At 38.5% G+C, this 25239-nt stretch overlaps 1 protein-coding gene across 1 annotated transcript; it reads left to right on the top strand.

Annotated features, from left to right (window-relative positions):
* The first annotated feature begins 1400 nt into the window (after positions 1–1400).
* EXOC3 (exocyst complex component 3) lies at positions 1401–24473 on the top strand. Its single transcript, XM_030446001.1, has 13 exons — positions 1401–1462; positions 4428–4614; positions 6657–6876; positions 8872–9553; positions 14302–14419; positions 15679–15804; positions 17117–17217; positions 17713–17823; positions 18603–18753; positions 20077–20199; positions 21589–21750; positions 23035–23162; positions 23612–24473. Exons 2-13 carry the CDS (start codon positions 4471–4473, stop codon positions 23781–23783), a joined length of 2238 nt encoding a protein of 745 aa, XP_030301861.1. The 5' UTR covers positions 1401–1462; positions 4428–4470; the 3' UTR covers positions 23784–24473.
* Positions 24474–25239: the final 766 nt, after the last annotated feature.

Consider the following 25239-nt stretch of genomic DNA (forward strand, 5'->3'; position numbering starts at 1 on the left):
ACCTTCAGTATTTTATCCCTGTTATATCACCAATATATAAAGTAGACTAGCAAGGGAAAGGGGGGGGGGGGGGGGGGGGGGGGAGAAGTGATCTGATTTTGATTGTTAATTTAAAATCAGAAGATCTAAGAAGTTTACAGAACGACAAAAGCTCCCTTAAGGGTGCCCCGGAACAAAACTTTATTTCTAATGGCAAAACCTGCAATTTCTCTGTTATCAGACCGAGCACGCAGCAGGCGGGAACTCACGCACCGAGGGAGAGGCTGAGCTTCTGCAGGTCCCACTGCCAAGCTCCGGGTGGGGAGCACAGGCTCAGGCACTTGCTTCGTGTCTCAAGGGGATTTAAGCCTTCGGTCTGCCTTGGAGCTGCTGGCAGCTGCTATGGCAACCCTACACAAACCCTACCAACAACTCAGTCCCCAGGGGACACCTCGCCTGTCCCAGTTTCCTGCTGCACCCACCCAGGCCGGTGCTGGTTTCATAACTACTTGTTCTTTTTTAAATGCACCGCAGTTCCCCCTTCCATATAAATCAATACTTGATTTATACCTTACTTGATTTGTACCTTACTTGAGCCTCATGGTTTCTGAAGTGCAGAGCCAGGGGAGGCCGTGGCTCTCGGCCCGTGGCTCTGACCCACACCCTGGCACCCACACCACTCGGCGAAATGGGCTCTGGGCAACTGGTGCAGAAGCACAAGTGGCTGAATAAAGACCCTTCTTTTTCCTTTGTCGGGCAAAGCCACTTTCAAAGAAACCTGGGGCGGACTGCACGATTATCCACCTGTATCTGCCTTACATAGCATGTTCCCTTTCCTCCACACAACTGTCAAGGTGGTACCCAACCACCCAGCTCTCACTGCCACAGGTTACCCCTCACACCCAAACGTTTAGTATTGCCAAGGGCTTCCGCATTTTATTTGTCTAAAATAGATATTAGTGACCTTAAATCACCCCTCATGAGTACTAACAGCGCCTTCGACACTGAAACACTGTAAAACAAACAAACAAACAAACAAAAAACAAAAAAACCCCACAAAACCAAAAACAGGCCGGCAGGAAGATGAGGAGCCCCCGATATCCCCGTAGCCACTAGCCCGCTCTGAGGAAGAGGAAGCGCCGCTCCCCTCGCACCCAACAAGGTGTGCGCCTACGCAGCCTCCCCGCCACCGGGACGAAACTCCTCGGAAGCAGCGGCACTCAGCAGCCACTAAAGCGGCTTGCGTTTTGAAGGCTTGGTTTTTGGTGGGGTTTTTTGGGTTTTTTTCCGGGGCCGCAACCCCCTTCCCTGCACAGGCATAGGTACAGGTACTCAGCCCGCGTGCGCAACCCCAAGGCGGGGAGGAGCGGGGAGGAGCGGGGAGGAGACGGGCGGGCTTTGCTTTGCGCCTGCTCCATGCCGCGCTCCCGGCGCCTGCGCGGCTCCGTCCTGTCAGTGCCTTCCCGAGGGGCGGCTGTAGCCGGTGAGTGGGAGCTGCGGCACTTTCGGTCCCCGCTGCAGGCCCTGTGCCAGACCCCGGGCGGCTGAGCGCCCCTGAGCCAGGCTCTTGCTGGGCTGGCGCTGCCTGTAGCCACCCGAGTCTGGCATCAGCGGGAAGCGGGAGGAGGGGCGGGCTGTCTGGAGCTGTGGGCCAGGCCGATCCGGGGAACCCCTGAGGGTGGTGGGGCCGAAGGGTGCTGAGGGCTCCTCCGGCGCTGGAGCCGTCTGCGGGTCGAGGGGGAGATCGGCGAGGAGGGTCTGTAGCCTCGCCTGCGTGCCCGGAGACAGCTCTCCAGCCTTTGCCCGGCGGGGACGGGCACCTGCGTTGATGGTGAATAATTCGGCTTGAGCCACCTCCGTCAGGTTGCCGGTCGGGTTCTGCTGCACCTTCCTCCGAGCTTTCTTGGGAAGTGCTGTGCCCCAAACCCGGGTGTCCCTGCGCGCCTCTTGCCCGGGAGCTCGTTTATGGAGGGGGCAGGGGCCTCCCCCCTGAGTGTGTCGTCCCCGCTGGATCGCCCCTCGGCTCCTGGCCGGAGCTGGAGTACGGAGGATGAGGGTGTGCTTGTAGCTGCAGCCTTTACAATCTTTTGTTCGCATCTTCCAGTGTGTAGCTCTGGAGATATTTGTGGTTTTGGCCAGCAGCCTCTGTCTAAAGTTGAGATGGCTTTTTAAAGTTTCTCTTACTTTTGAATGGTTAGTGGTTGTGCAACCACCTCCCTGCCTCAGCAATTGAGTTTGTAATTGGATAGGAGATTACGGGATGCTGACTACTCATTTTCTTCCTGAGGTCTGCTTAATGTGCCTGTGTAGTGGCAGTGTGAGTTGAAGCTATCATAAGTCTGTTGCATGTATCCAGAGTTCTTATCAGAGACAGTAATTCAGCATAAAGTTGCCTACTGCACATAGTATTTAGGTAATAAACTAATATTTTAAAATAACTTGATAAATACAGTAAAGCTGCAGTCTTTATAACTTAGAAATGGATTCCTGCCCATGGCAGAAGCTTGACCTGGGTGTTCTTTAAGGTCTCTTCCAACCCAAACAGTTCTGTGATTTAACTAAACAGAATATTCATTAAAACGTGTGAATGGTATGAATAGAACCTGAGTTCTTGAGACATAGCATAGGAAATGAAATATAATTTCAAGTAAACAGACCATTAGCAGAAAAGTGATAGTTGCACAGCTGAGGAAGTAAAGTAGGTCGTGACTTTACGCTGTAGAAATTATTCTGGAAAAAAGTGCATACTTATGCATGTAAGTTTTGAAGATACTAGGGATAGAGATCTTGAGATACTGCATGAAGGAACTTGAGATACAGACTGTAGCATCTCACCGACTAGCTCTTGGACAACCCTTTCCTGGAATCTTTTTTAACCCTGTTAAGTTGTAAAATGACTGATTCTAGCCATGCTGTACTGGGTGGAATAGAGTTATCTTTCTTCATAATGGTGAGTACGGTGCTGTGTGTTGGATTTGTAGCTGAGTGTTTGGGCTGCTGCTGAAGGGTGCTTGCACAGCCTCGAGGCTTTCTCTTTTCTCCTACTCAGTCCTCCCCTCCCCCTTGAGTATGTTAGGGTGGGCAAGAGGTTGGAAGGGAACATAACCAGGACAGCTGACCCAAACAGGCCAGAGGGCATTTGGTACTGTATAATGTCATGCTCAGCAATAAAAAAGGGGAAAGAAAAAGATCTAAGTGGGTGAGGTGGCTTCCAGTGTGGTCACTGTTCAGAGACTATCTGGGGCACTGGTTTGTTTGTTGTAGGTGGTGAGTGATATTCTCTGCTTCACTTGTTTATTTTGGTTCAGGTTTTTAATTTGTTTCCTCATTCCTTCACCTGTTAACTTTCTTTCCTGTGACCCATGAGTTTACTTGCTTTTGCTCTTCCAGTTCTGTGGACCTGATACTGTTCTTAATCAGATCACTAATCAGCCTGAGTTTATCTGGTGCTTTGAAAATGATACTTCCAAGGAATAATATGGATACAAGACTGTATAATCTGTGGTCATGGCAGCAGAGTTGAAGAAAAAGAACTGAAGAAGTAGGAAATAAAAAAAATAAGCATCCATCAAACATTTGAGGAATAGCTGAGGGAGCTGGGTCTCTTCTGGAGACGACGGAGTGGGGATCTCATCAATGCTTATAAATATCTAAAGGACAGGTGTCAGGAGGATGTGACCAGACCGTTTTCAGTGGTGTCCAATGGCAAGACAAGGGGCAATGGTAAAAAACTGGACCTCAGAAGGTTTAATTGGAATATAAGGAAAATTTATTTACTGTAAGGGTAACTGAACAATGGAACAGGCTGCCCAGAGAGGCTGTGGAGTCTCTTGTCTCTGGAGGCATTTAAAACCCACCTGGACACCATCCTGTGCAACTTACTCTAGGAATCTTAACTCTATAGTGAAGTATCTGGATCTGGAACTTTCACAGCTATGTTTCTCAATGCTTTTGGTACCGAAACTTGAGCTTTTGTAGGGGCACTATGGTTCTCTCAGGTCCATGAGATTCTAGTTCAGGAAGAGTTAGGATTTTCCTTTGGACATTCTACAAGATTTCTTTGTGCACATGACCCTTTTAATAGCCAAGTCTATTCTAGAGTAAGGTAGAATCTTTTTATTAAATTAAGATTTGCTGGGGTTTTCTGTTTGTTTGGTTTTGGTTTTTCTTGTTGTTTAGTTTTTTGATACAATCTTGCAGTGAGCAAGGTAGATGAAAAAATCAGTAACCAGAGAAGAGTTCAGGTCAACTAATGAAACAGAGTTAAAGCACTTCAAATGTGATTATTTTAGAATTCTGGCCACTGCTTTTTACAGTGCTTTCTAATAATACTTCTGTCAAGCTGCAGTTCTTACTGCCAGAATTAGTTCTCAAGTTGTTAACTTTGAAATGATGCCTAGCCATCGAATGAAAATGTCTTTTCTAAAAATGTCCCATTTCTCTTTCAGAACTGTTAAAATGTATGAAGGCATTTTGAGGTCCTAATCAACAATGGAGGAAACAGATAGGGAAGCAGTTGCTACAGCTGTTCAGAGAGTAGCAGGAATGCTTCAGCGTCCTGATCAGTTGGACAAAGTGGAACAGTACCGCCGGAGGGAAGCTCGTAAGAAGGCTTCAGTAGAAGCTCGACTCAAGGTACAAAGTGTGGTAAACCTGAACATGTCCAGTGCAGCATGGATGTACTTTTTTTGTTTTTTTCATTCTGTTTTTTCTTTCGACATTTTCATCCAGTTAGTTTTAAACCGAGGACTGTGATTTTTGCTCAGTATCCAAAATGGTAACTTTGCATCCTGAAAGTAACATAGGCTGGTGCTGTATACTTTACTGAAATCTTATTCAAGGATTTAGAGTGTTCTTAAATCCTGGAACTTCTGCAGTTTATCCATGAGCAGCTATCCCCATGCTGTATAGCTTGTCAGCCAACAAAACTTTGTCTTAATGATTAATACTGAACTTGTAGCACAAAATTAATGACTGTATCTGAAAAAGATCTGCTAGTTTAGTCTCTGACTTACATGAGTTTATGGAAGATAGCTAAAATGTGTCACAATTGTCATCCACAATGCTAGGACACCTCATTCCCCAGCCCCCTCCCTAGGCCCAATCTGACTATTACAAGACAAACTGAACCTGGGTGGATGTCTGTTTTAAGAAATGTCCTTGGCTGTTTGCGTCAGTGACCAAGATTAGGGATGGGTTTCTGTTTAACATAAAGAAGTTTCTGCAGAAGTTAAACAGGAAAATGTTGGACTATGTAATACTTGGAAGATCTCTCTTAGAACAAATTGAAATAACTAGTTATAAGAATTGAACATTTTATAGTCATGTGTTTTGGTGGTTTTTTTAAAATGCTTTATGGCTGGCTTCAGAAGGTTATGTTTAAGTATCGTATTAAATTTCAGTATCCTAATTACCTCAGTTCCTGTAGGCAAAAAATGTGTTACTGCAGCAGTTCTATAGATAGATACTGTATAAAATGCCTTACCAGTACTTAATTGTACTGAGTCTGGCAGGAAAATGCATTTTATCAGTAAAATCAGCATGTCATAATTTGAAAGTACATAAACAGCAGTAGTCAAGAATCACCACATTTTTCTGGTACTTTCCCAGTACATTTAAAACACAATCAATGTTGTTCATAGTTACCAGGATTTCCTCTTTGGCTTCTAGCATCAGACAGAAAGTTCCACAACTGCCCAAGCTTTTTGGCTGTAGCAGGATGACAAAAAAATCTGTTTTCAGTTTAGCAAAACCATTAGTGCCTCATTCCTTTGCTGGTTACTTCAAGTCTTTGAGATATGCAGCTGAGTTTTCACTGATGTCTGGTCTTGTCTTTTGAAGTATCTTATGACCAGTTTCATTTTCCACTCAGCTGATTTTATCTTAGTTAAAAATACATATATTAAAAAACCATGTGGATGTGATCTGATTTCTTTCACTCAGATATGCACAATAATGTATGTTCTGTAAAGTGCCTTTACTGTTAAATGATATTCAGGACTAGTAGCTGTATTTGATGAGTCCTTATTTCAAGTGTTATCTGTCACAAGAGATATCTCTATCAACAGCCTCTCTTTATGTCTGGTTGTTGATGTTTCACAGTGTTGAAATTTTATTCAATGTGGCTTATGTTGGGTTTTTGTTTATTTTGGCTTTCTGTCACTGCAGGCCAGAGGAGTCTTTTTAGAACATTTTAACCTAATTTTAAAAACATTTGTTACAAGTTGAAATTTTCTAGCTGATGTAGTAAAATGCCCTGTGAATCTGTACATACCAAGCATTTTGCTGAAACATCAGAATCAATTTTCTTCTGATATTCCCCTTTTTAAATGAATTTATGTAGGAACTCTGCCTTTCTATGATCCTGGTTTAATACAGATTTATAAAAATTATGATCCACCTGCCACAGTTCCTATGGTAGCCTTGTGGGTGAACCAGATGTATCTAGGTCCTTTAAAACTGGCTACAACTTCAGAACTTAAAAAAAAATAAAACTGTATGTTCAGACACAGTAAGTTACACATTTCTAGTAAGCTATAGTATTACCTTTTCAGTTTTTTTTTTCTCCTCTGAAAAATGTTAGATACTGAAATGAAAATGAATTTTTGAGAAGTGTTGAAAGTATGGAAAGTATAATGATTGATATGAGTTCTTTTTTTTGTCTGTTTGTCTTTAAGGCAGCAATCCAGTCGCAATTAGATGGAGTAAGAACAGGTTTAAGTCAACTGCATAATGCACTGAATGATGTAAAGGACATTCAGCAGTCTTTGATAGATGTCAATAAGGACTGGAGACAAAGCATCAACACCATAGAAAACCTCAAGGATGTTAAGGATGCTGTAGTCCAACATAGCCAACTGGCAGCTGCTGTAGAAAATCTCAAGAACATCTTTTCAGGTAATCTAATGTTCTGTATATAATCCATCACATGCTGAAAGCACTTTAAATGGTACTAGCAGCTGTAAGGCTTCAAGTAGTGTCAAGAACTTTAAACCTTACTGGGAATTAAGAATTAAGGAAGAATCACCTACTCATCATGTTCAGAGAAGCAGCTGATAACCATTTAATAACATCTAAATTATGCTGTAAGAACTTCTAGTCTGGCCTGTTTCATCATTAGTCACAAAGAAGGGTTTTGCTAGCCATCAGTAGCAGGGATGACATGTTTAGTGTAAATGACTGAAATATGCAAGTGGCATGTACAGAGAGAAACTCTGGAAAGATCTGGAAAGTAGGCAGTGAGTTGGGCACCTACAGCATGCCTGTTTAGGTAAGATAGTGCCAGATAACTTGAGGAAGCAAAATTATTTCCAAAAAAAGGCAAAATATGAAACAGCAAGATCTCTAGTGAAAGATTTCCTGGCTATATTTTTCACACAACACTTAAGAGCCTCAAGGATTTCCACTGATGTTACAAGTGAAAGCACAAGCTGCTTCAGGTTCAGTGCAAATTGTGCGCAGTCCATGCCCCAAAATAGGACAGTACAATCACAGAAAGCAGCTCATGCATAAAGAATTTATACATTGGAGACACTTCCTTGCATGACTGCACAACTCTGAAAATTTGCAAAATTAACTAAGATAAATGGGATATAACAGATACTGTAAAAATAAAGAAAACAGGATTAACTCAGTGCTTTTGTATAGCCTTTTTGTTATATATTCCTTCCCATATTGAATCAGGGTGAATTTCTTGCCAGGGCTTTTCTGCTTATAAGTGATTGTAATAATTTTACTCCTGTAATGGGGTCTAAACCTATCATACCCCTTCAACTTCATTTACATAGTACTCTTTCTTTCCTCTTCTTTCCTGACAGCAATTCTCAAAGTGTACTTACTAATAAAAATTGTTTCCCAGTCATACCATGTTGATTAGTTTTATCTCTGCTAAGTGTGTATCTGTCTGCTACAGTAACAAGTGAGATATTGTCTCACCTAAAGAGTAGCAATAAAAACAATGAACAACAAAAATCTTTATGTTCCAGCGCTGAGTTATTTTGAGGCTGTTGTTTTCTTTTACACTGATGAATACAATTAAGACATTAAGCCTTTTCTGGCATTCTGGGAGGTTTTTATTGAGAAGCATCTTCCCCAAGGATTGTTTAACAGTATAGTTGGTGATAACTTCACTGTGAGCAAAAAAAATGTTCTACAAACCAAGTGGTTTTTGCCGTGATTAGTTGTTGTGTTTAACTGTTTTCAGACCTTTTTTAGAGCATTCCTGTTTTGTCACTAGCTGCCTTTATTGTAGGGCAGTTTTTCTGCTGTGATTTTAATTTTATTTCCTCACACAGGATCCTAATTATCTTTTATAGTATTACTCAAATACAAAAAAATTAAATTAAGAAAAAAAATCTTCTAAAAAGTTTAACAGCATAGGTATTTATCCTTGATCTTCCTTTGTGCCTTAGGCAGGCAAAAACTGTTGCTTCAAGGAGATAAAATTTAGTATATGTTTGTTTTTTGCAGCCTCAGGTTCAGCAGGGTAAGTAACTTTAGTCAGACAAGTTACTACCTTTCTTTTACAGAAGTTTTTACTGTGAATTGTTTCATGGCAGATTGTCATAGACTTTTTTTTATTTTAAGAAGTGGAATGCGGGAGAGAAAGGCAATTATGTTTTGCTGGCACTTAGTTTTATCTTAGTTTATCTACCCACTAGTAAAAATGGAACATTAGAAAGGTGTTTAGCATTTACTAGATTTTTTTTTAATAGTTCAAAAATATTTCTCTTAAATTATTTCAAAATAATCAATCTGGCTGTTCTCCGTCTGTTTCCTAGTGCTTTTATTGTTCTGTGTTTGTTTTTTGTATTTTTATTGTATTGGTTTACCTCTTTTTTTTTTTTTTTTCTTTTCTTTTTCTTCCTTCATCATGTTTTGCTGTTGTTTTAGTTCCAGAGATAGTCAGGGAGACGCAGGATCTGATTGAGAGAGGGGAACTCCTGCAAGCTCATCGCAAGCTGATGGATTTGGAGTGTTCTCGTGATAACCTGATGTATGAGCAGTACCGCATGGACAGCAAAAACACACATGACATGAACCTCATCCATACATACTTTGGGAATATGCAGAAACTTTCTGAGGAGCTGGCCAAGCAGCTTTGGATGGTGGTTCAAAGATCTCTTGTTACAGTCCGTCGGGATCCGACTTTGCTTGTTTCTGTTGTCAGGATAATTGAGAGGGAGGAAAAAATCGACAGGCGCATGTTAGACCGGAAAAAACAGACTGGGTTCATACCTCCTGGCAGACCAAAGAAATGGAAAGAAAAAATGTTCAACATTTTGGAAAGAACAGTGAGCACACGAATCGAAGGCACTCAAGCAGATACTAGAGAATCTGACAAAATGTGGCTTGTGCGCCATCTAGAAATCATACGTAAATACGTCCTCGATGACCTGCTCGTGGCTAAAACCCTGCTGGATCAATGCTTTCCTCCACATTATGACATTTTCAACAGATTGTTAAACATGTACCACCAGGCTTTGGCCACTCGCATGCAAGAACTTGCTGCAGAGGATCTGGAAGCAAATGAGATTGTTAGCCTTCTAAGTTGGGTTTTAAATACATATAAAAGGTAAGGTCACCTCGGCATTACTGTTAGCCATAGGTGAGAGTAAGCATACAAAACAGTTTATGTGCTAATATTTGCATGCCTATTAACATAGAAGAGGAAAAAAACAAAGGAATAATAGCAGGGAACTTGCTGGGATGGTATTTGTTATGCATTTTACTTTTAGGGAATTGCCTCCTAACTTTTGTATGGATTTTTTACTAGATTATAAATTTCCCTTGTAACTTTATGAGCTTTAAGTTTAATGCTGTTAGTGCTTGAAGCTACAGTCACTGCGTATCTGCACACCAGTGGAAATACAGAAGAGCTTAAGAGCTGGTGTGTGAAGCAAAATACTTGTCGTTGGCCACAACCCCAGAAGATTTGTATGGTTCTGAACTTTCTATTGTTCTTTTTCACAGGGGTTGGGACTGTTTCAGTGTTGCTTCATTGCTGCTAAATGGAAAGAATGTAGTAACTTCCTTTAGGTTTTCTCTTAGGACTGTGTGGTAATTTGTTTATATAGAACAATTTCTGCTTGCAGGTTGTCTCCTGTGATACTCCTTAAACTCTGAGTGGTCTGATTTGTTGGGATAACTTAAACATTGTCTCTGATTTTTTCTTTTTTTATCCTTCAGACAGAAACAGCTCAAATGCCAACTGTTTAGTTTTTATTGGCATGTAGTTACCAGGGTAACTGATTTGTTTGGGGAAAAGTAATGCTAGCCTTTCTGTGGCTCAGGACTGTAATCCTGTTCTCAATAGCTGGCATTGACCCAGCATCTGCACTGTGTACACTTTTGATGTCTTCAATTGTTCAGTCTCATTAATTAAACAAATTAGGTGTTTCATAGGTTTAGAATATAATACCATAATGCAAATAGGTAGGACATAATACTGTTCTGTTTTATTAACAGCTTTAAGACTCATTATGTGTTTGCAGCTCTGTGCTTTGCTCTACACTGCAAAGCTCTCCTGCTTTTCTTGCCTGCAAGAAACACAATCGGGAGCACCCACCAATGGGTCATTCCATGCCTGTGCAGTGTTTCTGAGAGATACAGCTACTCATAAGGGTACAGCTACTGATAAAGTAAGGGAGCTGAGTTCATTGGCATTTTCTTCTTTTTAATAGAAGGCCAGAGTAGTAACTCCACAGAGAATTATAATCAGAAATATGTGATTTCCTCTACTTAGAGGTGCCCAGGTTTCTCATCTATGTTCTAGAGCTAATGTTCCAGCAAGACAATTCTTGGTCTTAAAAGTGCCTTTCCCCAGTAATTAGCGCAGATTGCTACTGAGTAAGACAATTCAAAGTTAAAATCTCTGAGTCCATGTTTTCTGTCATGGGAAGGGCAAAAAGAGAGAGGGAAGCCAGCACTGTATTTATTTACAAAGCAAACAAATAAAAAAAAGGTCACTCCTCCTAAAGCAAGTTATGTGCCCTATAGTACCTGATGGCAAAGTCTTGGAAGGAAGTGAAACAGTGAGAAGAGCAGAGAGGGTACAAAGTATCTGAAAATACACTTCTCCTCTCTATATGCATGTAACAACTGGAAATTAGGGAAGTTATCTCAGAAAAAAAGGCTTTGTGTTTCTCTCCTCAAAAGAAAAGAAAAAAAAAAGCCTGAGAGGGCACTTCAGTGCTACAGTGATTGTATGTTTGTAGATTATGATAAACTGTTATGAAGAGGATGATAGTTAGCTATTCTGTATGTTTATAGTGGACACTGGGAGAATAAATGATCTCAGGCTTGTGAGTGGGGAAAAGTGCTGCAAAAGATACTTTGCAGAGCTTCCCAAATCAGTTGCAAGGCATCTCTTTTTCAGTATAATAAATAATTCTCTAAACAAATATGTTTATACTGAAGTGTGAATGAGGGTGGCCTACATGACAAAGTGAGACTGTGTTTCTGTAGTACTTCACCCTCTGTTCCCTGCATGAAAAATAGATTCTAAACTGCTGTTCCTCTCCTTATTCACTTCTGTGGAACATTGTATGGTGTCAGTTTTTCCATTTCAAATATTTTTCCTTTACTAAATGCAATTGAATATTAGAGAAGACAAAAAGATTTTTACTTGTATTTACTTATGATGGCTGTGCTTCAAAACCAGCTGAAAAAACACTGACAAATTAAGAAAAGTACTGATGTTTTTTTCCATGTATTGATAAAAGCCATTGGTAACTTTTTAATAGTTGCAAGATAGGAATTTTAAAATAATCATGTTTTACTTTGCCAAAGCATGCCTTGGAAATTATTTTTAGAACTTTATTTATCTCATAGGTGAGAAATAATGTGATGCTCCTTGTGGAATATTATCCTTTGAGTGGGATGCAGTTTTTCTGTGCTAAATGTAGTTATATCTTTCATATTTAAGTCAATGAGAACTTTGGAAATATATTGGTATTACTAAACCTGTACTGGGTTGGACCAGGACTGTAACCTATGTGTTAGGAAAAATATAAATTGTATAAGATCCTGATGCCCATATTAATACCACCATTTTATCAGATATTGCTAAGTGCTGATAAAACTGCTAAGAGGGTTCACCTATATAGACAACGTCAACAATCTTCACCTGAAGATGTCTACAAGTATCTAAAGGGTGGATGCAAGGAAGATGGAGCTGGACTCTTCTCAGTAGTTCCCAGTGACAGGATGAGGGGCAATGGGCTCAAGCTGGAACATAAGAAGTTCCATTTAAATATAAGAAAAAACTTCATTATTGTGAACACTGTGCTCTGGAACAGGCTGTCCAGGGAGGTTGTGGAGTCCCTTTCTCTGGAGATATTCAAACCCCTGTGGGTTTGCAGTCCTGTGTAAGGTGCTCTGGGGAGTTGGACTGGATGATCTCTAGAGCACCCTTCCAACTCTGCTGCTTTGATTCTGTGAAGTAAGGCTGCTGTGTATCTAGATGGATGCTGTGTCTAGATCAAGTACCTTTTTTTCTAAGATGGAGCAGGATTGGTGGCAAGCCCAGCACAGGAGGCAGAGTAGAAGTCTAAAATGTCAGTTTCTGGAAAATACAATTCTAGTTGAAATTTTAGCTTGATTATAAACACTTTGTTGAAGGGAAATAGCTCTTCCCAGTGGTTAGAAGGCTCCTGACACTTCTGAGAAGTTTGTCTTACCACTTACTTTCCCTTTGACACTCCAGTTGTGGCAGTCAGGAAGCACAACTTGTGAACAGGAAGAATTTTTTCTTTCAGGACTAAAGGTAGGATCTGTGATCTGTGTTTAAGCTTTTCAGTTGATCAGCTTTGAAAAAGTTTTACTCTCTCTGTGGCTTTGTGAAGGAGAGATAATGATGATATCATGAGGCTAGAAATACTTTCTAATATTTCACAGTGCCATGAACTGCTTCTCACATTTTGCCTGAATAAGCCTAGAGCAGGTTCTGCTATTATGTGTATTCATTATGTAAACTGCAGCAGAACAGAGTTCAGTTTTCTGAATAGCCTGAGCTACTTAAAATATCTTCAATCCTTTTCCTGATGGTTTTCATATGATTTCAAAGACAGGAATTCTGTTTTTTGGGTTGTTTTCTTTTTTTAAGTAGTTAGTGTGGTATTTGAGTGCTTTGATATTTTTTTTTTCACTGAGTGGAAGCACCACTGTGTTGACTTACTGCACCTACCCAGAGAACAACTTTAACATTAAAGTGCAAACTAAGCACTTATTTAGGATTTTTTTTATTAATTGCTATTTGATTGGGGTTTTTTTTATAGTTGCCACTGCAAATATAGAATTTGTGGCTTCCCTCTGAAAAGCCCACTAGAAATAGAATGTGAAACAATTTGTTATTATGATTGAATATATTTCCATCAACTGTTAATAGAGCACTCTCTGAAGAGCGTGGTTTTGAGTTATTGATTTGTTTGAGCATGAAATATTAACTGTTCTTGCTCTGCTGTGCTTTGGCATTGTTGGTTTGGGGGTTTTTTTGGTTATACAAGCAAGTAATTCTATAATTTTATAAATTATAAATTCAGAATATCACTATAAAGTATTAATCTTATTAAATCTGTGTGAAAATATTTTTAGAGGGTTATGCCAGCTTCATTGTAATTCTATAAAATCAAGAATTGTCCTTTTCAAGCAAGTATAGCTAATGTTGCTGCTTTAATACAGTACCCATCAAGTGCACTTGATTCAGCAGGCAAGAGATTCCTCCTCCTCTTCTATTAGATGTATTCTCTACCAAAAAAAGGAAGCAATGATAGCTTTTCTTGAAATATATTTTAGCTTTGATGTGAATGTGATACACGTAGCACACCAGAAGCTCTTTTGAGAGATGCTGAGCAGAGTATTTTTTACTTCTCACGGATCTTTTCCATACAGAAATTCAGAATATGTAATTTATCTGTCATCACCTCTGAAATGCAAGACATAAAAACATCCCCTATTAAAAGTCACAGAGTGAACCAGTTGGCTTTTATGGAGTATTAAGCAATTGCTAATTTTTGTACATAAGTTAGAACCACATAAAAGGGTTGAATATATAAAATGTCTAACTTTTTTTTTGTTTTTTATGCTGGACTATAGCTTTTACATCCTGTTCTTTCTTTTACATAGTTTTATTTATATTCCTTGTAAATGCATTTATTATTGCATCTACTATTAAGAACTTATTAAAATTTATACTTGTTGGAAAATTGCCCCTTATAGTGGTCATACAGGAAAAAAAAAGGTGCTTAGTTTTGAACTTTTTAATCTCATTTTTCTGTATTAATCTGCAATACCTTTCTTATGTCTTTTTTTTTTTTAACTCAGTACAGAGATGATGGGAAATTCAGAACTATCTCCTGAAGTGGATGTTAATTCTCTGAATCCTCTAATTTCTCAAAACGTGGTTGAACAGCTTCTCAGCAAATATATGTCAACACTTACTGTAAGTAATAATAATTCAGAGGGGAGTTCGAATGAATGTTTGTCTGCATTAGAGCCTCAGTGCTGGTTCTCCATCAGAGGAAACTATTGTGACAGATGTGAAATGGGTATCATTACTATTGTAGATTTCCACATACTACGTGTAGGTTTGTTTATGAAGTTAAATATGGATTATTTTATAGATATGAACTATAACATTTCAGGGACTAATTATGGAAGGAATTTCAGTGTTCATGTCCAAATTCACAGTATGTGTATGTTAAGCATTGCTCTACTTACAAGCCACTGAATGCAGCTTGGTTCTTACAGCCAGTTACATAAACATTAGATACAGATGTGATCTTCTCAAGGCAACCAGGATGTTCATGTTTGCCAGTTTCATTCTTTTAAGTCTTTTTCCTTACATGCCAGTTGACTGCATGGGAATAATTTCCTTTTGTGGTTGCCATTTCAAATGCATAATAAATAAAATAACACTGCTTTTTGCTTATCCTAAGTCCACTGGAAATTGGTCAGCTTCCCAGCAAAGGAATCAGTATGTGGTTGTCAGGCTTTCAAATTCCTTTTATCTTTAAAGATATACTGTTGGTTACCTCTGAGACTGGATATTGGGGTAGCTGGAACTCTGGACTTGCTGTTCTTACATTGTTGATTTAATTCCTACTCCTCCAAAGGTTAGGAGCTCTGCCAAGCAGAGGAAGGAATTTTTTTTTTTGATGTGTTAGTTACTGAAATACATCCAGTAGAAGCAACTACTTGGACTTGATATGCATCACAATAATGTGAAACTGTCCTGTTACATCTCAAGAAGTTGTCAATAGAGACTCTGCTTCACATCAGCTTTATGAGGATTTTTATGCAAGTTTATTTTTCTGCACTTACCTTTAGGACAAAAGACATTGGTTTGTTTTCTCAAGCTACTTTGGGCTTGACTCAGGAAACACCTTTCAATTTATTTAGTCTCCTGTTAATATGGAAAAAAATCCAGTATTGGTTTTTCAGAAATGTTTTTTGCCTACTTACTGAAAAACTTATATATAGTGCTTTTTGTACTTACTTCATATAAATAGAATAAAGCAAAGTTTCTAGTCTTTTAAACACAGAGTCGTTTTATCATGCTGGTTGTGATTTTTGGCTGTATCTTCTTTTTAAGGCAGAAATGCCATTCTTTATTATGGAAATGGTTGCTATTCCAAATAGTGGGGTGGGATTTTTTGTTGTGTTAATGTTTGGCTTTTTTTATTGTTTTGTTTAATGTAGTCTAACATCATTGGCTGGCTACGAAAAGCACTAGAGACAGATAAAAAAGACTGGATAAAAGAAACTGAACCAGAAGCAGATCAAGATGGGTACTATCAGACTACACTCCCTGCCATTGTTTTTCAGGTATAAGAGAACTTGATTATTCTGGAAAACCTACTGAAGCAGTACATGAATTTGTGGCAATGGAGAAGCAGGGAAATCAAACTGTTCAGAATTCCATTGTTTCTGTCTGTCAAAGTATAGATTTATTTTTTTTCTGGAGAGTTGTTAGTTGGAGGGGGTTTATTTGCACTTTCTTTCTTTAATCTTAGAGATTTAGTTATTTTTATGTATAGATTAGAAACATTTTCAAAGCCTATTTACTTGATACTTGTATTTTGTTAACTGCTTTTACTTGTGCCTCTTCATGAAAATCTGTAATATAAGCCTAACAGATAAAATGTTTGTAAGTCATTAAAATGCTGTTTGCTAATATGGTGCTGAAGTAGTTAGGAATGTATTTTTTCCTATAAATTATACAAACACCTTAATACTGAAAAGTCCTGTTGAAGATGAAAGCTGTTGCTGCTGAAATGCAGCTTCAGGGAACGTCGATGCCTGTGCAGATGATAAAACAGCCTCAAAGCATAAAAGATAAGGCTGTTTCTAAAATCTTATAAAACCAAACCAAACTGAAGAAAAAAAACCACTCCACACAGAAAGCAAAACAATGTGCACCACACCACCCTTTTGGTAGTAGAAAAAAGTTTTTAAGGTGATCTTCATCAACCAGAAAAATTTCAGTTTGTTATGCTCATTTCCTAATTTTTCTCTAGTGTCATGATGGCTGCAATGTTGAGATGAACATAATCTGAAACTTTCAAAATATTCTCAGCATTATATCAGCTCATGTTTCCACCTGGCTTTGTACCCTTCCATTCCAGTCCCCCTTCTCACAAACACTACTCCCTGTAGATCATCTAGATCTTGTGTTGTGTTTCTAAATTCAGGGGTCCCTACTACTTCAGTTACGTGAACTTACTGCTTTCATATATGGGAAAGCAAAGGAATTCAAGATATGAGCTTATTTATTACTAGCTGCAGGATCTTACTTAAGAACTTTGATGCACTGTAAAGCTGAATTCCAACTGAATTAGAAGTAAGAAGTACTTCTTTGTTGAATTAGAAATGCAACTGTTTTACTATCAGGAGAAAACTTCAGTATACAGTAATGTTTACCACTAATTTCCTAATTGCATTTAAGGAAATAGTGTTGTTTGTTTTTTGCTTAGTCAGCAACAATTGTCTGGGCTTGTTTTAAAAAAAACACAAACCCAAAAAGCAAGTGTAGAGCTGGTGTTAGAGCCAGTCTCCAAGAAGAAAGGAATTTTGTCTTTGGTTTAGCACTGCCATTTACCATTACCTTGTCATAATAACTAAACTATTTTTAATTCAGATGTTTGAGCAGAATCTTCAGGTTGCTGCTCAGATAAATGAAGAATTAAAAACAAAGGTACTCCTTCTGTGTCTTCAACAAATGAATTCATTTCTAACCAGGTAACATAATTTTAAAATTATACTTGCTTTTTCCTACCTCAGCCTCTCTTTATTCCTGCAATTCCAATGTCTGTTTTTTCCTGGCTGTGTTTCTTTATTGCTATGTCTTTCTCCTATCATATCCATGCCAACCAAGCTTCTCTTCCCTTTCCTTTTCTGACTTTCTTCCTCCCTTCCCCATTTTCACTATAGGAGTGTTTCTGTGCTGATGAGTGGCACTTTCACTTCCTCTCTGCAAATGGTTCTAATTTTTTTGAGTCAGTTCTGCGTCCTTTTGAATTTCCAATTTCTGTCTTTCTCCTAAGGAAGACAGAAAAGTCAGCTGTGGCTGGATTCTGCCCAGAACAGAGAGACTAAACATCACATTAGCAACAAACCCTTTACTAAATACTTTTAAACACCTGACAGGCCCTCACAGAGCATTTGATCCTATGGGTATACTTATATTATAACAGATTTCTGTCTGTTTAGTGCCATTCTCTGTATGTGTTACAGGTACAAAGATGAAGCACAGTTGTATAAAGAAGAACATCTTAAAAATCGTCAGTATCCTCAGTGCTATGTTCAGTACATGATTGCAGTCATCAACAACTGTCAAACCTTTAGGTAAGTCTGCATTTTCTTGCAGTGTTGAGAAATCTAATCTTGCAGAGTATGAGAAATCTCAAGTATTGGTATTTCATTTTTAATGCTACATGTTCCCAGAATCTTATCTTTTTTTGTATGCAAAGAAGGTTTCAGTTAAGATAGTTTGCCTGACTAAGCAAAGGACAACAGGTTTAAATCTATTACAATTTTAGGAAGCAAACACTGTGATTGCTCTTGCCTTTGGTAAATCAAACCATTGCCCCTCACTGATGAAAACGCATTTGTTAATCCAAGAATTTCATTGCCAAAGAAAAATTTATCTTCAGCTTTTAGAATTACAGAAGGTCATTTTGGTTAGTTTATCTGAGACCTGCCATCTTCTTTTACATTTAATCTCTCACAGTTCACCTTCAAGAAATATGATCAAGGTGAACTGAACTGGAGAAGAGTAAAGGTAGAGCTTTCTTGATTAAGAATATCAAAACAGGGGAAAGAAGTCCTCATTGCTCATGTTTCAGTACTCAGCAATCCAACTCTGTGTTCATCTATATCTGCTGCCATTCTTAGTTCTACAGATCTGCAGTTGTTGTTTACCAGCATGCAATGAGGTCTGGTTTGATCACTCTAAAATCATGCTAGAGAGTAAATTAGGGCTTCCAAACCAGGCAGCAGACATTATTTCCCCTTGCAAAACCAAGATTGTCTAGTATATCTCTTCCTGTGTATGCACTCTGAAAATTTAGTAGAGATGCAGTTGTACATCAGTGTATGATAAAAAGCATTGTTATTTGTCACAGAGAATCTATAATCAGTCTGAAAAGAAAATACTTGAAAATTGAAGTGGAAGACACATTGTCAAGCAGTCATACAAGCATGGATGCAACTTTAGACATCATTGCAAAAGAAGGATGTTCTAGCCTGCTAGATGAAGTCTTCATGGATTTAGAGGTTAGAACTTTTTACCTTAAAAAAACAATAATTATTTTATAAAGAAAAATTAGGAATGAAGTAGCTATGAAGCCTTTTGATTGTTTTATTTTACATGTGGTTTGCTAGCAAAATGTAAGTAACTTTCTTCACTGGTATAGTTTGCATTTAGGAGGCTGAAAGGTTGCTTAATTATATTTTAGATGTTCACTTTGGGCAGGTGCTTTGTAAATAGTAAATATTTTCTAGCAAGTTATACAAGTCTTAAGTGTAGTTGTGTTTTAAGAATTATTTGAGAAATCTTGCTTATATTGTTACCATCTTTGTACTGATGCAGTACACCTGCAATTAAGAATAGTTGCCTCCAAAGGTGGGCCCTTTCTGACTAATAAAATGTCTGATTGTACAGAATCCCTCAGGAAAAAAAAAATCTTTTTATATCTAAAAAGAAACTGGGAGGCTGGGGAAGGAGGTAGAGAAATGAGGGAGGTGAAGAAAGGTGCTCTGGAACTGGTTAAATTTGTAATAATATTTTGAACTAATGTAAATACCTTGAGTGATTCACAGTAAGAAAGATGTGGGAGCAGTGTTTGTTTTAAAATTGGAGCTCTTAAGTAAAACCTTTATTTCTCACTATGTTCCTTGAGTATGAGAAGACATTCCACCACTGTAATGACCATTCTCTGAAATTCATTAACCTCAAGCTTCTTGTCTCTATAATAATTTGTAAAATACTGTACCCTAATATGTAAAGAACTTTTTCTCTGGGGAGAAGAAAGCAAGGTAGGTATGTATTCTATGCAGATGTAGAGAATACTGGAATTATTTACTCTGGAGTTCTGGGAAAAGGACTAAAACATAGGCCACCAAGTTTGGTATAGGCATAGGAAGTCCATCTATGAGAAACAACTAAATAGCCAGTAGCAGTTCAAGAAACCAAGCACAAAGTTTCATTACCACAACAGTTTAAAGGTGCCTCATATTTAAAATCAGAATTGCATCTTTTAAGACACTTTTGTCCTTGGACCTTAATTTTTATTTTAGCACAGACATTTAAATAGAAAAGGTAGTAAAGGATTTTAGAGAACTTGTAAGAAACAAGTGCTTAGGTTAGTGCAACTGTTTCCCATATACACCCAGTGTGTATGTCAGGGTAGTACTCTATGGAAAATGTCATTCTGACAAGTGATCACATCATTTGTCTACATTAACTGCTTCTTCCTCTTGAGGTAGCATAGCTTAGAAATGTATGACATTTAAAATTTTATTTTAATTTTTATAACCTCTCTGATTTGATGAGAGTGTCAAAAATATGTTCTGACCAGTTGTTTGTTACCTTCTCAGCCACATCTCAATGAGCTGATGACAAAGAAGTGGTTGCTGGGATCTAATGCGGTGGGGACTATCTGTGTCACTGTAGAGGATTATTTCAATGACTTTGCAAAAATAAAAAAGCCTTACAAAAAGGTAGGTGCAAAATATTGTATGATAATTTGCTAATATACTCTGAATATCATGTTGCTTTAGAAAGTCTGAACACTGACATTCAGAAATTGGAATTGATATGGATTCAATAAATCATAGGAAGTTCTACTTAAACATAAGGAAGAATTTCTTTACTGTAAGAGTTGCAGAGCCCTGGAACAGGCTCCCCAGAAAGGTTGTGGAGTCTCCTTCTCTGGAGACTTTCAAGACCCATCTGGATGCATTTCTGAGTGACCTGCCCTAGTTTTGGTATGCTCTGGCAATGGGGTTGGGCTCAGTGATCTTCAGAGGTCCCTTCCAACCCCTGACATTCTGTGATTCTTCATCACTGGCAATGAAAAAATGTTCATAATCATATTGCAAAAGTCTGACTCTAACATTTCTCTCTCATCTGTTTTGCTTATAATCTTTGCAAAGACAGATCAAAATTGCCAGATTTGGTCCAAAAATGTATTGGAATGTTACTGGATTGTATACTCACTAAATTGTCCTTTTCTACCTCTTCTCAGAAGTTTGCATTCAGACAAAATTAGCTCTTCTGCAACTAGTTTTGCTGTCCTATAATTACATTGTTTGTTTATAAATGCATAATCTGTGATGTCTAATTTTCAGGTGTATAACTACCCATTATGCAGGCTTTTACTTAATCATAAGTAACTTTGCCACCATACACAGAGGGGGGAAAACCCCATCTGAATACTTAGACTCTCCTTACATTAGAGTTAAAACAAATATGCAAAGGGTTTGGGTTTTTTGTTTTGTTCTTTATTCCCAAACATCAGCTTTACTCTTGCATCCACACCAGGTGCTTCACTTTGTCATTGGTAGCTAGTTCCTATAAAAACTATTTCCTAGACAAACACAGAAATGCAAAGCACTCAAGGATGTGAGAAGAGGATTGCTGCTGGCTCTCCAGGCTTATCAGATTTGACCAGCACAGATTCTAGAGGCAAGATTTGCAATGTTTTATGCAATGTATTGTATTCTCCAGCAGTAGCCTTTGTGAAGGACAGTCATCCCTTGACCAGATACAAAGCCAACCACAAGTTTGCTCTAAAGCTTATCTACATTATTTTATGTTTGTTCTTCTGGTTTTAGGTAGGCCTGTTTGCCTCAAAAAATAATTAGGCACGTCAGTAAAGGTATCTTGGGGCTGTTGTTTCTCGTAATTAGCACATCCTTTGCATTAGGGAAGGACAGAACCTTATTTCTGTTCACATCCAAATGTGTAGTATTAGGAAAAACAGTGTACTGGTGATTAAGTGTAAATACACATTTCACAGCCTAATAATTGTTCAAAGACTCAACATAATTTGCAGGTATCTGGCATAATCTGCCACCTTTCTCTTTTTTTTTTTTTTTTTTTTTCAGACAATGACTGCTGAGGCCCATCGGAGAGTGGTTGTGGAATACATCAGAGCAATCATGCTAAAACGTATATCCTTCAAAAATGCAGAAGAGAGAAAAGAGGGTGCAGAAAGAATGATCAGAGAAGCAGAACAGTTCAGATTTCTGTTTAAGAAGCTTGCAGCTGTACGTATTTGCTTTGAGTAATGCTGCTAACCTGGTAGTTTAGAATAAATTACGTATTTACTGCTTGGGGAAAATGGTCTCCATGTCTCCAGCTTGCTGGAGTCGTGTGAATATCAAGACCTGTGAATATCAAGGATGCCATGTGAGGCACCAGCAGAGTTTCTGAATACACACACACAGACCAGCCTGCAGCTAAAGTTCCTGAGCACCGTTTCTACTGGTGTTTATACAGCCCTCTGCAGCTGAATATTTGAATGTCCTAACAGAGATAGGTGTGACTGACTGACTGACTTCCTAGTAGTTAGCAAAAGAAAAAAAAAGCTGTTGTTTATTAGAAAAAAAAAATTAAAAATTGAGCTTTGCTTTTCCTGGCTGGAAGAAAGGGTGATAGTGTATCAAACAGATACAGTAGCTTACTACCTAAGTAACATGAAGTGTATACATTTAGAATCAAAAAGACAAGTATGTAGACCCCATTTAAAATGCAGTTAAAGTTAAAGTGAAAATGACAGACCAGAAAAGGTATTTGGGAAACAATTAGTGCTAAATCTGGTTTTAACTGCGTAAGTAACAGGTATCTGCCAGGTAGCCTCAAGAGCCTACAGATGACAAAATGAAAGAATGCAGAGAAAGTTAAAGCCTGAAAAAAGGGGTGGGATAGGAAAGGGGTAGTATTCATCTCTCCTTACAATGGAAGACGCCTATATCAGAGTCCTTTATTTGGGATTCTGTGTAAGATCTGTTTCAGATTAAGGCACTGATAAAGACATTATGGAATAAATGAGCAATACCAGCTTGGCAGGACCAGGTGAGCTGGAACTAAGAGCAAGAAAATAGTACAGAGATTACAGAGATGTTGCAGTTCAGTTTAACAATCGTTGAAAGCTGCCTTGGTGGTCAGATGACTTGAAGCAGGCTAATGCAAGGCCAATTTTTAAGTAATGTTTCAGAAGAGATCTGGCTTCCACATTGTGCATTCCTAATGATTGTGCTGGCAAACTAACAAAAGCTAAAAGACTAGAATATGGATAAATGTGGATAAATACAACATACTGTTTTTAAGACATGACTTTCCTTACTGATATTCTGAGGGTAGGACGCTGAATGAAAAGGAGAAGAGGCTTATGGAAACAATTCACAATACTTAGTTTTCTTAGTGTCTGAAAATTCATCTGTTTGGGGAATTCAAGAGCATTGTGGGGAAAAAATAATAGACTGTTGGAAGATACTGGGGGGGATTGCTTTTCTTTTGGGGATTTTATTTGTATACTTTTCATTCTGCAGGGCTCTGGAGAAGACACTGAAGGACTCTGTGGCATCATTGAAGCCATTGCAGAGGTTATCAAGCTAACTGATCCCTCACTGCTCTACCTTGAAGTTTCAACTTTAGTCAGTAAATACCCAGATATCAGGTAATTCTTCCCTCAGAGTTAAAAGATAGACAGGTAACATGTCAGTTTCTTTGTAGTCATGGGGAAATTCTAAAACAATGTGTAAATAGGTTCATATTTTTTGTATTTTAGAATGTAGCCATTTTCTTATGAAAAATAATGCTAATATAAAATGTGTGTGACCTGGACTAGGAGGTGCATGTATTTAAGCACTCAGTGATACAGCAGAGGAATAACAAGAACACTTCAATTCTGTGTTTTGAGAGGATAAAATGTGTTTTAGAGTCCTAAGAGCAGCCATATAGGCGCTTTACATGGAGTGGGAAAAGCCAGTTCTGAGTGACAAGAGATGTGACTTAGAACTAAAACACATGCTCAGACTGACTGCAAGGATTGCCAAATAAGTGGCAGTTTTGTCAAGATCCTGTGCAGAGTTTTCTAATGCCAGTTTTACTGTTTTTCTTTGGCAGGGATGACCACATTGCAGCTTTGCTGACAGTGAGAGGCGATGCCAGCAGAGACATGAAGCAGACTATCATTGAGACCTTGGATCAAGGTCCAAGCCAACCAAATCCAAACTATGTGCCAATTTTTAAAGAAATTACAGTTCCTACTCTAACTGTGCCAAAACTTCTTAAGTAACTCACAAATCTGTGTTTGCATGTCATTACTGGTCTGGAATCAACAGGTTTGAAATAATTGAGGGCAAATTTGGCAATGCTATTTTGAGTAAAGTTCAGTATACCCTGATACTTGCTAGGCATGTTTCTTACTAAAGACTTGGATGTGGGAAAATGCAGTCAGATTTCTGAAAGAAGATGTAAAGGTCACGTCTGAAGAATGAAGCTTCTAATGGCCCTGGGCTTTTTAGTGATCCATTTGTTACAGCTGTTTTTGCTGATAGCAAATACATTTTTCTTGTGAAGTATGGTTGTGCAGTGCACTACAATGCCATATAAAGGTATTCATACCAAAAACAACAGAGCTGTATTAGTGCTGGATATACTAACATACATAGCTTACAATACCTAAGCAGACTCATTTAGAATTACCTTTGTATGGCACTGCATTGAGCATGTATTAACATCCTCAATCCACTTTCACATTATACTTTGTGTATGTACTTATTTTGGTGTAAAATAGTTTATTGCATAAAACTTAATTATGAAATCAGTTTCCTGACTAAGGGACTGAATGAAAAATTGCTACTGTGCAATTTGATTATAGGGTGAATAAATAAGTAAAGACACTTGAGGTACAATCTTTTTTTTTTCATTAAGTCACTGAAAACAGCACATAAAGCATCACCTGTTCAATAAAACCTTAAACCATTGCTACCTTCAGCTCTGTATTATTTACATCCTGAGAGATATATAGCAGATTTAAAACTGGGCTTTTTTTTTTTTAAATAAAACCTGTATTTAATAGTTTTATAGAAATGCAGGATACTACTTTATTTCCACTGTATTTCTCATTATTTATCTGTTCTAATAATATAACTAGAAAATTGAAAATGGCACGATGGAGGCATTATCTGCTTGTACCTGAACAGAGTTGTCAGTGTTAATTACAAGGGAGATGCAAGCCTACCATATTCTAATTAACCTTCTGGAGCTTTTATCTGTAAGTTGCTTGGCCCATAACCACCCAGATCCTGTGTCATTCAACCCCTCTCACTGACACCCCAGGAGAGCTAAGTGTGAGGCCAGCAGTCAGGACGAAGGGTAACTCAGAGATTGTGACTTCTTTTTATTTAGAGGGGGAACATATCCCAAAGGGTGAGAATTGTTCAATAGAGCGCCAGTGGAACCCTGTTCCTAGAAATTGCAGGTGGGGGGGGGGGGGAACAGAATTAGGGGGTCTGTTTGTTTTTTGGTTTTGTGGGGGTTTTTTTGGGGGGTGTGTGTGGTGTATTCAGGCCTCGGTAATTATTTACTGAATCTTAACAAACCGATTTGGTTTGTATTTCCATTTCAATCCTGTCTTTTCTGGGCTGTACTTGAAACTCTGGCCCTAGGTGCTTTTGATCTGTTCTGTCCAAGGGATTTGTTTCTCCCCGTAACCCCTCCCTCTGCAGCACTAACCTTGTCTCTCTTGG

Source organism: Calypte anna, chromosome 2, assembly GCF_003957555.1.
Source record: "Calypte anna isolate BGI_N300 chromosome 2, bCalAnn1_v1.p, whole genome shotgun sequence".
Lineage (NCBI taxonomy): Eukaryota > Metazoa > Chordata > Aves > Apodiformes > Trochilidae > Calypte > Calypte anna.